The 12812-nt window shown below is 46.4% G+C and overlaps 1 protein-coding gene across 2 annotated transcripts in view; it reads right to left on the bottom strand.

Moving 5' to 3' along the window:
• The window catches only part of CLMP (CXADR like membrane protein), a 63563-nt gene that overhangs the window by 36507 nt on the left and 14244 nt on the right, over positions 1-12812 (bottom strand). Inside the window, exon 1 of one of the 2 annotated variants that reach the window (XM_059719837.1) lies at positions 3979-4009. The exons of the other annotated variant lie outside the window; for it this stretch is intronic. Within the exon in view, the coding sequence (XP_059575820.1) occupies positions 3979-3994 (16 nt within the window). The 5' untranslated portion in view covers positions 3995-4009. Of the gene's footprint in view, positions 1-3978; positions 4010-12812 lie in introns of those variants that run through there. 2 annotated transcript variants of the gene reach the window in all.

Genomic DNA, 12812 nt, shown 5'->3' with positions numbered 1-12812 from the left:
TAAGCCTTGTTGTGCTAACGGCTAATTGAAAGTCTTCATTAGCTCAGGCAGGGACCTGTGGCTTTTGGAGCAGGAGGCTTTGATTTATAAGCTAGCTGTTGCCCTAAGGTTTCTAGTGACACCGGTGTTGTGCTGTGAGTGCAGCAACAACACTCTGGACACTCCTGGGTTGAACTACAGCAGTTATTTATTATTATAATTCTCTGAGATTATATCCAGGGTGGATCTTAACAACTGCCCTCAATATATGCATGCAGATTTTATAATTGCTCTGCCTCCGACTTGACCCAGTCCAGTCCTATGGAGTGAGAGGAACCAAGAAAGCCTCTGGCTCCTCATGGCAGACACTGGAGTCCCCAGCATGGGCAACTGGTGCCTCCCAAGTCTGGGGGTCACCAGATCCCCAAGGGGGGTCCCCCAGTGGCTGATCACTGGCCGATGCAGGGGGTGGGGTGTGCGGTCTCCCAGCGGCTGAGCCAGTGGTGAAACCGGGAGTGCACGTCCAGTTTCACAGCTGGCACTTTCAGGGGGTGCATGGCCAGTCTCAGGGGGTGCACCATCACCATCACCAATGGTCCCCAGTGCTGCAAAATTGCCACAAGCAAACTGAACCCTGCTTTGGCCTTCAAGGGACAGTGCAAGGAAAACACAATAAGACACAACAACTGGCATGATGCAGTGTAGCAACCACTATGAACGTCTAAGTGGCTACAGGTTTGTTATCAATGGCACGCATGTATGTCCAATGCCCGTGTACACCTGTATGACTGGGAGAGGGTAAGAATTCTTCTCCCCCTGCAGCCGGCTAACCTGTAGCTGAGAAAGCATAACCATTTTTAAGAAATAGACTTAGTCTAGAAAAATTAAAAATGTATGAGTTTAAAGGATGGGAAAGTAACTTTAGCCTGTGGCAAAAGCATTAAAACACAGATTCACAAAACCTCAAAACCCACAAAGTTCACCAAAAGGAAGAACAACAACAAAAAACAAATCATCCATATCTTTGCAGCCTTCAGAAAAAGTTTTGTGTTACTTTGGGATAAGAGTTGGGCCCTTTCACCCCTTCTTATCCAGCATAGTATGTTTATTAGATGACTTAGGTGCATTACGGGAAGGAAAAAGGAGAACATAAAACATATGGAAGAGAAAGTGGGGGGAAAAGTGAAAAGAGAGAGACAGTAGAGAACATACCATTAAAAAGACAGAAAGACTTAAGGGGAGAATTCCTTCGCATCTGAAACATCAGGTACTAACTTCTGGGAATCGCACGCACCCGCCCTCATGCATCAATGGTCTGAAAGGCTGAACTGCATGTCTCTGTAAAGAGTACTAGGGATCACACAGGGTTTGTGTGTGGTTGGGGGAGAATGGTTTTCATTTTATCTTTATGATCTGCAGCATGCTGATTTATGTGAAGAGCCATGAGCAGGCGATTGGACTCATCATTATGAAAATAAACAGAGCAGTTTGGAGACAGACTGCAAACCATGGAGAGACTGTGGCTTCTGCTATGTTTTCTTTTCATTGCTGTTTGCTTTGGGCACTGTTGATCTTGGGGGGAAAAAAACAGTTGCCCAGTGTGGATTTCAGTTCTTTCTGACAATGCTCACTCTGTACTGCTGCCCCTCTGTATCCCAGGGGGGCCAGTGTTGTGCTTTTATTGATTATATATTAATTGGGACAACTGAGGTTGTGCCAAATTTGTAAGTACTCAGCATCTGCAATGCCAGTGGAGATTTAATGGAGTTCAGCACCTCTTGGTACATAGTTTTGTGTAAGGATGCGGCCTCTGGCCTACAGAAAATAAGAGCAGGCACAGGAATAGGATGGGAAGCACCAGCAAATGTCACTGAGGCAGGCAGAGTTACTCATAGCAACAAAAACCAGACAGAAGAGGTCATGTCCTTCCTAAAGGGAATGAGGAAAAGGACAAGAGAGACAATAAGGCTAGGGACAGACATTAAAAAAAAGCCTGAGCCTGAATTGATTCAACCTTTGCAGGTTAGTCTAACCTGGCTAGGCTGAAACAGGTTGTAACTGGACGGACAATCCCTCCGGGCTGAGGAAATGCAGGCATATGTCTGCAGTGGCTCAGGCTAGAAGCCAGGAGGGGGGGCTAGAGCTGCCCTCCCTTCCCTTGCACACTGCTGAGCTGAGGGGGGCATAGCCAGGCCCTGACAGGATGTTCTCATTAGGGAGGTCTGCCTGCACCATCCCAGACTTTTCCTCACTGGCTGCTCAAGGGGCAGGAGTGTTGCTAGCCCCCAGCCCCAGGCTAGCACTCTGAGGCAAGGGGGTTGGGGTGCAGTGCATACGTCTGTGGATGATAGAGATTTTCAACCTCCCTCTCCCTGCTTCTTTATAATGTTTACAGAAAACTGATAGGCGAGCAAGCCAGCAGGAGGGTGACAACAGTGTTTATCACGTCATCAGCAAAACAACAGGCTTCCTCCATTAGTTCAAACTCTTCTTAAACAATTTCATGGCTGACCTGTTGATTAGCTCCAAATAGCCCTAAGTGGTCACTGTTCTGTCTGCCTGTCCCAATGAAACTGGAGAGACACACACACACACACACACACACAAACACCTCTCAGCATTAGCTAGCATACTATATGCTTAGGGTCCATGGGGCTGGGGTCTGTGCTGTAAGAGATGGGATGGGGCAGGGGGAAGCCAGGCAGACCCTGATGTACCTGCAGTCTGTGTGAGAGCTCCAGTCAGGGAGCAGAGGGGAGGGGCCAGCTCTGCTGTGGAGCAAAGAGCCCCATCCAGCCCAGAGAGCATGCCAGGATGCTGGGGGTGTCTAGTTAAACAAGCAAGGGGTTTGGAACAGACATTGCATAAACCAGTTTGACCCAAATCAGCTAAGTCTGATACTACATTCAACCAAGTTTATCTCGAACTACTTTCAGCCATTTTCAAACTGGCTTATGTGCACCGAGCATCTGTTTGGTTACAGGTTTAAGCCAGTTTCTGGTCACTTAAACCAGGTTGTGTGTAATGTCTGTCCCTAGCCTAATAGGCTGGTAGAGCCTACCTAGAATGCTCTTTGGGAGGTGTTGGTCTGGTTCATACAAGACATTGTTGAGTCAAGACTGACAACACATTTCTGACTTTGGTTATAACAGTTATTGGTACCTCTGTTGAGAGAAGATCTAGAGTGTGGGCAGAGCAGTTGTGAAGAAAGAATTTTATTGCTGATTTTTGGGGGGGGGGGGGGGGGGAGGGGGAGGCAGGGGGCAGATTAATTGGCCCAAAGAAGTGAACAAGTCTGGGCTTCACACACACTGTACCACATGAGCTAGGTTTGCAGAACAGTTGGCAAGTCCATGTCTTCCCTTGAGGTCAGAAGCGGTGGGCCGTGTTAAACCATACATTAACAAAGTGATTTCCCATGTGCATTTATCCATCTACATTGGGTTTGTAAACAGCCACTATCTCTGCACACTGGAGGCTTCCTGAAGAGCACTGTGTAACCTCATATGGCTTTGGGTATTGTGGCAAAGTGGAGGTCCCTGACTAGCCACAGGCTATCAATATGAGCATCCCTTATTGTGGGCCTCTGGCCCTTTTGACCCTTCCAGTCCTGGCCCCAGCAGTGACCAGTCAAGTCCCTTGGTTGGATCTACACCTCCTGCCTGCACTCAGGGATCAGGGTCCCCTATTCCCAGCTCAGGTGCTTCATGAAGCATGCCTAGCCCCACAGGGTCACTCGCCCCAGCAGGCTCAGGCACTTCCTCAAGTGTATCAGGCCTTCCCTGGATCAGATGGTTCAAGTAGCACACCCAAAGATGAGGGCTGGGGTTAAGGTGCCCCAACCCACCTTTCACCAGGATGGGAACTAGCCTGGCATTTCCTGGAGGCTCCTGGACCACTGGGAGCCCCACCAGGCCACCCACTCCCAGCAGGTTGCAGTTTTAGGTCATACCCAGGCTCAGGAGCCTCCAAACCATCCCCTACAGTTCCTGTCCTTACCTCCAAGATGTTGCATTCAACCTAGCAGCCAGACAATGTTACTACCTGGTCTGCCAGCAGCCAACTGCCCTGTTTATATAGGCAACCAGGGATCTAAAATGGCCGCTGCAATCAAGCACCTGCTGGCTGCTTGGCTCAGCCCTTAAAGTGGCAGCACCAACAGTGCCCTGCCACAGGTATGATTCAGAAAAAAATTAATTCCACTCATAATTTTAACCTTGTGAGTGCTATAACTTCAATGAAATGACTTACATGCTTAAAGTCACGTGGGGACATAATCATGTTGTTGAATCAGGGCCACAATCAATAAAACGGTGATGATAAATGAAAGGCAATGGCAGTCAGAGATTCTCAAGCTAGAATGAACTATTCTGGTCTTTGAGCTCCAATCTCCTAATACAGGATGGAGGAAATGTCAACCAGTCGTTCCTGCCTTGACTCCATAACTTCTGGTTAGGTCTCTCAGAACAGAGCCATGCTTGACTCAAGGAGTTAAAGCGATGGAGAATCTACCACAACCTGGATAAAATAGTCAAGTGGTCCATTACACTGACTGCTTAATTTCACATCTTAATTTCCCATTGGGATTTGCTAAGGTCCAGCTTCCAGCCACCAGACCTTGTTGTGCAAAAGCCCGATGAAAGTAGATGTCTAATGACCCCAGCTATAATTAGGGAAAAAAAAACCCTTTTATCTCCTGTTGGCACAAACCAATGACACCTAGTTCACTCCTATGGACTTCATGCCCCACCCAACTCCTGTGGCTTCCCATGCCTGGGGCCAGGGTTGGTCCTGGTCTTGGGCTCTTTGTGAAAGAGCAGAGCTTCACTGTGAACCAGACCTCGCTGTCACTTGGCATCATGATCTGGTGCTTGTTTGGGGAGAATCTTATATAACGTAGCGAGCTGCTTTTAGATCCTTTCTTTCCTTTCTGTAAATGAATTGGAGCACAGCGCCGTGCAAACGGGAGAAGCCTTTGTCATGTCACCCTGGTGTCTATTCCGGCCTGGCTGCATCCAAGCTTATTAAAAACATTTACTATACATGGAAATCAGGTAAAATATACAGAGCTGCCAAGAGACGTGAGACAGTACATTCTGACAACGCCTCTGTATACATCTGACAGCTACCATAGCCCAGAGTCCTCTCCCAATCCCAAACAGTTCACATTCCTTCCTCGAGCTAAGCTCCACTCGCCTGCATTGTTTAAACAAGCTGAAAAGCAGCCTTGTGCCAGTGGTTTAATGCAGGGACCTTTACCCTGACCCAGACTCAGCAAGACTCTCTAGGCACAAGCTCCTAAACAAAATCCCACATGCCACACGCGGCTTGAATGTTTATGCGTTGTGCTGTCCTGATACAGGCAGAAGGGGAACAACGCAACTACTGGGCTTCAGGGCGATTCAACGGATTGAGACTTCACAGCAAAACCAGAGGCCACGTGAAAACTTACCACTGGGTCAGAGCTCAGACTAAGTTTCTCAGGAAGCCCATGTGCCTACTAACCCTTTCCATCCACCTGAAGGGTTCCCCAGTTTATCTTCTCTTGCATCTATTAGGTTTGCATAGGTTCATCTGACTTGTATACTCAGCCACTCACCTATGCCTATTTCCTGTGCCCATCACATAATATGGGTGCTGGTTACAATATAATAATGGGTGCTGGTTACAAACTTCTTATTCACTAATGCTGGGTCAAACAGGCACCGAACTCATATTGATTCAGATGCATTGGTTACATCCATTCCTCCCTTCCATCGCAAACTGGAAACCTCCTCTCTCACATAGGCAGGTACAAAGTTTCCTACTCTGAATAACATCCCCCTTTTTTGCTTCTGCATGCAGAGTCAATTCTCTGAAGTCAAAGTACCTCCCTTGCAAGATCCTAACTATGTGCTTAGAGTTTTCCACTTGGTGTAGGGTAGTGCCTTCCTTCGCTGCTGTTCACTCCCGGGAGAGTGTAAGCAAATTACATTCTAAAAGGATGATACATTTCTAAGGATCAAAATCCAAAATAACATTGGATAGAATTTTTAAGAGTAAGAAATACATTGTCTTGCTTTAGGTCATAACCCATCAATCACTCTAGTCATTCTACAAATTGCCCGTTATAGGATTTCTTGTCCTCTTCTCTGATGGGTTTTTGGGGTTTTTTTGCATCTTCATCTAGAGCTAGCCACTGTCAGAAACAAGGACAATATCACTCTAAATGGATCCTTGGGTCTACTCTGATCATTACTTATTTCTGTGAAACAAAAATGTTTGCTTTGAGCCAGTGAGTCAGTCCCCTGCCGTCTGAGTTTATTCTAGAAGAGGAAGTGAAATGCTTGTTAATTATGGGCTATTCTGGGTCTTCCAGGCCATCAGTCTATCAGGGGTTGATGCAATCATGACAACACTGGCAGAGCTGAGTCAAGGGCATAAGTGAAAGTAGTTTTGACCTGCATGCCAGACAAGTCAGGGTAGCTAAAAGAGCATATTTATAATTTGTTGATACCCAGGGCAAGATGCCTCATGTTAAAGGGCGTACAACAAATGAGGACAAGCTCATATAGATTTAATAGATTTTAGGGTCAGAAGGGACCTACTCCATCACTGAGTCCGACCCCCCCTCATATTTCTCATGGCGGTTGGTGAATAATATGTTCACTTTCCATCAGAGACTTTATCCAAGGCCCAATGAGCTCCATGGAAAGTGTCCACTGGTTTCTAATGGTGCTGAAACCCTGAATGTCTCTTTGTGGGCCAGGAGCCTTATTCTGGCCCGTCGAGCCTGTTAGAAGTACTACCAGCAAAATAAGTTGTACTTCTTCCCCCTTTTTAAAGACTGCATTTACCTCCCCAAAGTCCCAGCTCTCTTGTGTCTCCATCCCAGCGGCCTGACTAGCTGGAAAACCATGCTGGCCTCATCACAAGGCAAAATTTCTGTGTTTCACTACTGAACTGGAGAAAGTGGGGAAAAACAGTCAGAGACTGGAAGAGCTCCTTGGCACTGAACCACGCTCAGTCTGGCCCTCATTAACATCTGGAAACAAAACCAAAGTGTGATTTTCTGGGCCAGGCAATGGGTCTCTCATCTGGCACTGTGCATGTAAAACACAGAAATGGACCCATTTGCAGGATCCCAGTTGCTTCATGACATTCTTTTGGGGTTTGGGATGATTATAGGACTTGGCATCTTGCTTGAGAAGTCTTGTTCAGCTTGTGAAAAATCAGCCCCCTAATCTCATCCATTCTCTTAACATGACGCCAAGCCTTTTCTACTTTCCTTTAGGCTGGAAGCTACCAGATTTTTTAAGGAGTAAGGGAGAGGACTGTTCATGTTAGATTTTCCTGAATTATTCTATTTGTGCTGTTTACACTAAAAAAATAAAAAATAAAATCTCCTCTTTGATGAAAGCATCTAGATTCTGTTTATTCTGTACCAAGATGACAGGATTGTAGAACATGGAGACTTGTCTTGTCCCCTAAAGGAAGTATAGCCGAGTATGTATTTCCTGAAAAAAAAAAAATGCAGAAAAGCAAAGCAAGCAGCTTTGTGGCTCCTAAAGTTTTCAAATTTGCTTGATTCGATAGTTCAGCAACAATTGACTCTATCCAGTAAGCACGCTAAGGGACTAGTTACTACACAGGTGTGTGCATTACAAATGAGAATTGATAGGCAAGCACTGCAAGCTGTTCAGAAAGGATGGTAGCTATTAATTCCTGGTACTTTGCACTTGAATAGCACTGCTTATTTCTGGCCTTCACAGTGCTTTACAAAACTGAGTAAATCATTCCCAGCTGTGTCACAGAGAAGGCAAAGGACTTGCCGGAGGCAGTAATCAATAGGAGAGCTATGGATAGGACCCCTGCTTCCTTCTTCCCTTTCCCATATTCTAACTGCCAGACCTTTCTGGTTTGCCTGGATTAGTAAGATTTCACTCATATGAACTTCGTATTCATATATTCATCTTGAACTTTCCCTGAGCCTGATGAAGGGCACATGAGCCTGAACACTTGCAGAAAAAGATATTTTTTTTGCAATTTCTCAGTTGGTCTAATAAATAAAAGGTATCATTTTGGAACCAAGAGTTCTAGATGTTTGCATTCACTCATGTGACACATGTCTCATCCATGGAGCTCAACGTGTTTTACAAAGGAGTTTAGTATCATAGTCCTCATTTTATAGAGGGAAAATGAGACAGCAGGAAAAGAAGTGATTTATACCATATCACCCAGCAAACCAGTGGGTGAGCTGGGAAAGGAATCCAGTTCCATGCCTTACCCCCCAGGTCATCTATCCTCCCAGCACAGACAGTGCAACCCCAGACTGCAACAAGTTCTGCTACAGATATAATATTCCCCAAATATTTCATTTCTGGTTCATGCCCAGGAAACTTCCCTCTGTGCATCTTCTTTCTGAAGGCTGACAGAATCCACTTTTTGGATTCACAAGGAAGGTAGAGAGAAATAGAAACTATGGCAGCTCCTTAAAGCATATGCAGAAAACGCTGTTTATCCACTGCACAGAGTTTTACTGCCTGCATCGACATGCGTGCTGCTGATGGTGCGTGTTTGTAAGGCATGTATAATAATTACCTGCTCCATTACAGCCGTTATAACGCTTGGCTAGTCAGAAAGCATCACCCATTGTGGGAGTGCACCAGTTCCTGCACTAGAGGGATTCAGCATGGCACGTTTTTAGTTTCTCATCATTATCAGACCCTAATTGGATGCATCTCAGCTCAGGATATTTTCTCTTCTCCTTTGCACTATCTGCCTGCTTGCCACAGCTTTGCTGAAGGGGCTTCCTCACTTTAAGTCCTCCTCTAGGTAGGGCAGGATGGCCTCTTTTGGTTGAGGATTATAGGCACCGACAGTGCTGACACAGAAAAATAAAACCCAGAGTGATTTAAAGCGATGCAGAGGGCTGTTCCCTCACAGTCAAGAATGTGCGGCTGAGAAATTCCTTTCCTCTTACAGCACAGATCCATTCTGCTCCGGCCAAGTTGAGGGGGTCTTCCATCAGGTGGGAGTAGTTCTTATCTGGAGTCTGTGTGTCCCAATGATTTATATAAAAGCACTTTATAGGAATAAATAACAGCTAGACCTTGCACAGCACCTCTGCCCTGTGGTAATCTGCAACCGTTTGGCAAAGGAGAGTCAGTGCCAGGGTGGGTGTTTTACAAATTGGGAAACTGAGTCACAGAAGGGAGCTGAACAGTCATGGAACAGGCGAGCAGGACAGCTGGGAATACAACCCAAGCTTCCTGACTCCCAGACCAGCATGTTCCACATAAGACCATGCTGCCTTTGTCTGCTGCGCTATATTAAGTATTGTAATTCAATTTAATGTATCCTTGCGGGTGGGACACTGTATTCATGGAGGAGAGACCTGGGTTAAATCCATGGGTTTCCAAAATGGTTTGAGTGAGAGGTGACTTTGGATAAGTCACTTTTTGTCTTGATTTCCCTATAGGTAAAATTGAGGTAATAGTATTGCTCTCTCTTGACATTAATTACTTTGAGATCTACAGATGAAGGCATCATATTAGAGTTGGGTATTACTTTTTTATTATTCCTGCAATAGAATATTATCCCGTAATACACTGGTATCTTCAGCTTCTCTCCAAAACCAACTGGACATTGGTCTGTAATGTGGAACAGCGGTGACAAGGCAAGTCGCTGCCTTCTGCTCTTACCCAGACTTTTTTCCCCTTAGACAAGTGCACTGTTGTAGTCTGGCATGGTTAGCAAAACAATTCTCTGTGCCCCTAGTACCTCCTAGGATGAAAGGGGGCCTCATTCTCCAAAGTCCCAAGCACCAGCAGCTGCCTTTCAGCACGTATGATGATCAAACCCAGGAGAAGCAACCGATTGAACGTGACTTCCAGCGTGTAAACCCTGTGGGCAAAGTTCTTGTGAACCCCACAATACGTTTCAGTTATGAGCTTGGACCACGCAGACATCACCCCAAATTGATTAGCATGACTTTGATATTAAAGTGGCTGTTTCTGAAAGTATCGGTGCACTCGATACATAAATGAGACCCCATCAAGAATTCTATATAACTTTGGCTGCGAGTGCCTTGTGACGTTACTGGCACTGAACTGGGTGCACAACTAGGGCTTAAGCAAACTTTCCCTAATAAGCAAAAACTTTCTACCTTCTATCAAATCAAGCCTCAGCCAGCTTGCACACTTTCCCAACGTCGCTCACATGCTGAGAAAGCAAAGCAGCTTCTCATCTATTTCATATTACAGCAGTGCCATCCAGAAGGGGCCCTGGAGGCTGCACTTTTCAGAGAAGACAAGACAGGAGCTTTCTTGGATCACATACAATGACAGCCCGAAGTTGCCATCAGGAAACTGATGTGGAGCACGGAATGGGTCTCCTGGCCAGCCTCTTTGCTCAGAAACTTGTCTAGTATGAGCTTAATTGCCTCCCTAGCTCTCAAGAGGCCAGATTTGCCATTCTGTAAAGATCCCTGAAACTTATTCTTCCTCTTTGCCCAATTCTGAACATTACTAAAACAAAACCACATCCCAAAACCAGACCTAAAAAAGAAGCCGCTTGTCCCTCATCAAGGAAGGAAGGATCAGCAGTGCCAATCTTCTTTACATTCGTTAGATTCCTCCACCCACCAAAAACCAGAGCATTCATTCCTAGGACTCAGAGAGCCATAAAGTAATGCTCCAGATGCTCACCACACCAGGTGCTTTCAGTTGGGGAGAGATTTTCCATCCCACTGACATGGTACTGCTGGGAGCCTGAGAGGCAGAAATCTGCAGCGCATACTGCGCGGAGCCTGCCAGAAGGCCCAACATGCCCCAAACCACAAGCAGAGTCATGCTTGCAGGCTTAAAAAGAGTCTCAGCATGCCTGAAACATGTCTCACAGCAATGAAGGAAACCAGCAGCTATTGACTACTCAGTGCTGGTCTGTGTAGACTTACGTGCACGGCTGTGAGTTCTTGAATACAAGGTAACTAAGAGGATATGGGTGACGGGATGCTTGGGTACTAAAAGGGTTTTGTAAGGTTATTAGTATTAGTTATTGGTATTGAGTATCTCAGGGCCGCTGTCATGAACCAGGACCTCCCATGCCAAGGAGATACAGGAGGTCAGATGGTTCCTGTGGGATCCCATACTGCCCGGTGCATTTCCTGGGCTCTCACCTCCAGTCTTTCGCTGAAGGCTCAAGTACTACACGGTGCACTGCTGTCAGGAGGAGTCAAACCATGGCCTTTCAGCAGTGAGGACCAGATTACAAAGGCAGCAGACAAATGCCTGTTGGTTTCAGTGTTAGGCACCTATATAGTTTAGGTGCTTTTTGCACCTTTGCCTTTATAAATCTGTTTCCAAAGCACAAGCCCCCATCACTTTGCTTAAAGAGGTACGGGGCAGCAGGTTATTATCAGAGAGACACAAGCACATGCATCGTATGGTGGAGATGAATCTCATTGCAGGGGTAGGCAGAAGCGCAGAGACTCAGGGCCGTACCCATTTCCAACTTCCACCTTGACAATGGGCTGCTTTTGGCTCTCTTACTGTGGCAAAACCCTGTTGACTTCAGCAGAGCTGGAGCGATTCAACCGAGAGGGAAACACAGCCCTGTGAGAGCTTTTCCTTGTCAAAAAACAGGCTCACACATGTCACATCCCATTGCACAGTGCTAAAAATAAAAGAAAACTCAAAAAGGTTTTTCTCCTGCCTGGGAAATGCAGTGAGACCTTCTCTATAACCCACTGCTCCCTGCTTCTGGTATCCTCTTCTTGTGAGTGACCACTTCCAAGCATCCCCGAGGTGTCCTGTGAAGTCACCGACACAAGGTAACTAATTTCGACTGCTCACTTCAGATGGGCTTTGCCACATACCTGATTAGAGACCATGCCACAGGGCACGGGAGTGGATTATCATCACCTGTGTCAGGAGACTGGCAGAGGACAATTTTTCTTTTTTTTGCTTTAGTTATAGACAAACCTAAAAGGGCTGGGAGCCATCCACCTCCTCTGTGACTCTGAGAGCGAGCTCGAACAGGGGAAACAGGCAATATTGGCATCTCAAGTAATTTGTTTAACAGGCCTGTTAGATAAACCCTTCCACATGCATGACTTATCAGCCCCCCTCTCCATTTGTGTTGTCCTCCAGAAGAGCTTTGATGCAACAATAGCCAAGCAGGGAAGGGAGGGAGGAGAATATGAAGGCACTTTAAAATGCTTCAGTAACCTCACTGATCTGGGGACACAAGACCTGAATCAGGGCATATTTGAAGGAGGCGGTTTTCAAAAGACTCAATTTTTAAGGGCACTGCCATTTTTAAGGACCCAGTTTCAAACACCTGATACTCAGAGAGCCCTGCGTGCTGGCTTCCTAGAAATCAACCCATTTTAAGGCGCACCAAGGCAGCCCCCCACAAATCATTAGTCAGGTCCGAAAAAATGTGGTTGGAGCACCAAGTGCATTCAAAGCGCAGGAGGCAGCACCTTAGAAGCTCAGACCTCATGGTTTAGTAATCTCTGGGATCTAGTTCACAAACAGCTAACTCCCTCGTCACTCAGACTCCTTCTGCTCCCGCTGCGCAGACTAGCTGAGCTCTGCCTGCCAGCCCATGTGGGCAGTGCTGTGACTGTGGTAATGCACCCCAGAAAATGCCAGGAGACCTCCACAGAGATGCAAGGTGGATTTTCATTAGGGTCCCTCAAACTAGGCTTCACCTGCCGAATGCTGGAGATGTTGAGACGTCCCAGCATCCTGCTACGCACGTCAAGAGGCATGTATAGCAGCAACTGGGAGCTCTGGCAAAGAACGACACGGAAGAACTAGCTTAGTATTAGCAATATTTTTTGTTGT

This window comes from Alligator mississippiensis, chromosome 16 (genome assembly GCF_030867095.1).
Source record: "Alligator mississippiensis isolate rAllMis1 chromosome 16, rAllMis1, whole genome shotgun sequence".
Classification (NCBI taxonomy): domain Eukaryota; kingdom Metazoa; phylum Chordata; order Crocodylia; family Alligatoridae; genus Alligator; species Alligator mississippiensis.
Note: the sequence above shows the minus strand (reverse complement) of the source record. Positions and strands in the feature narration are given on the sequence as shown.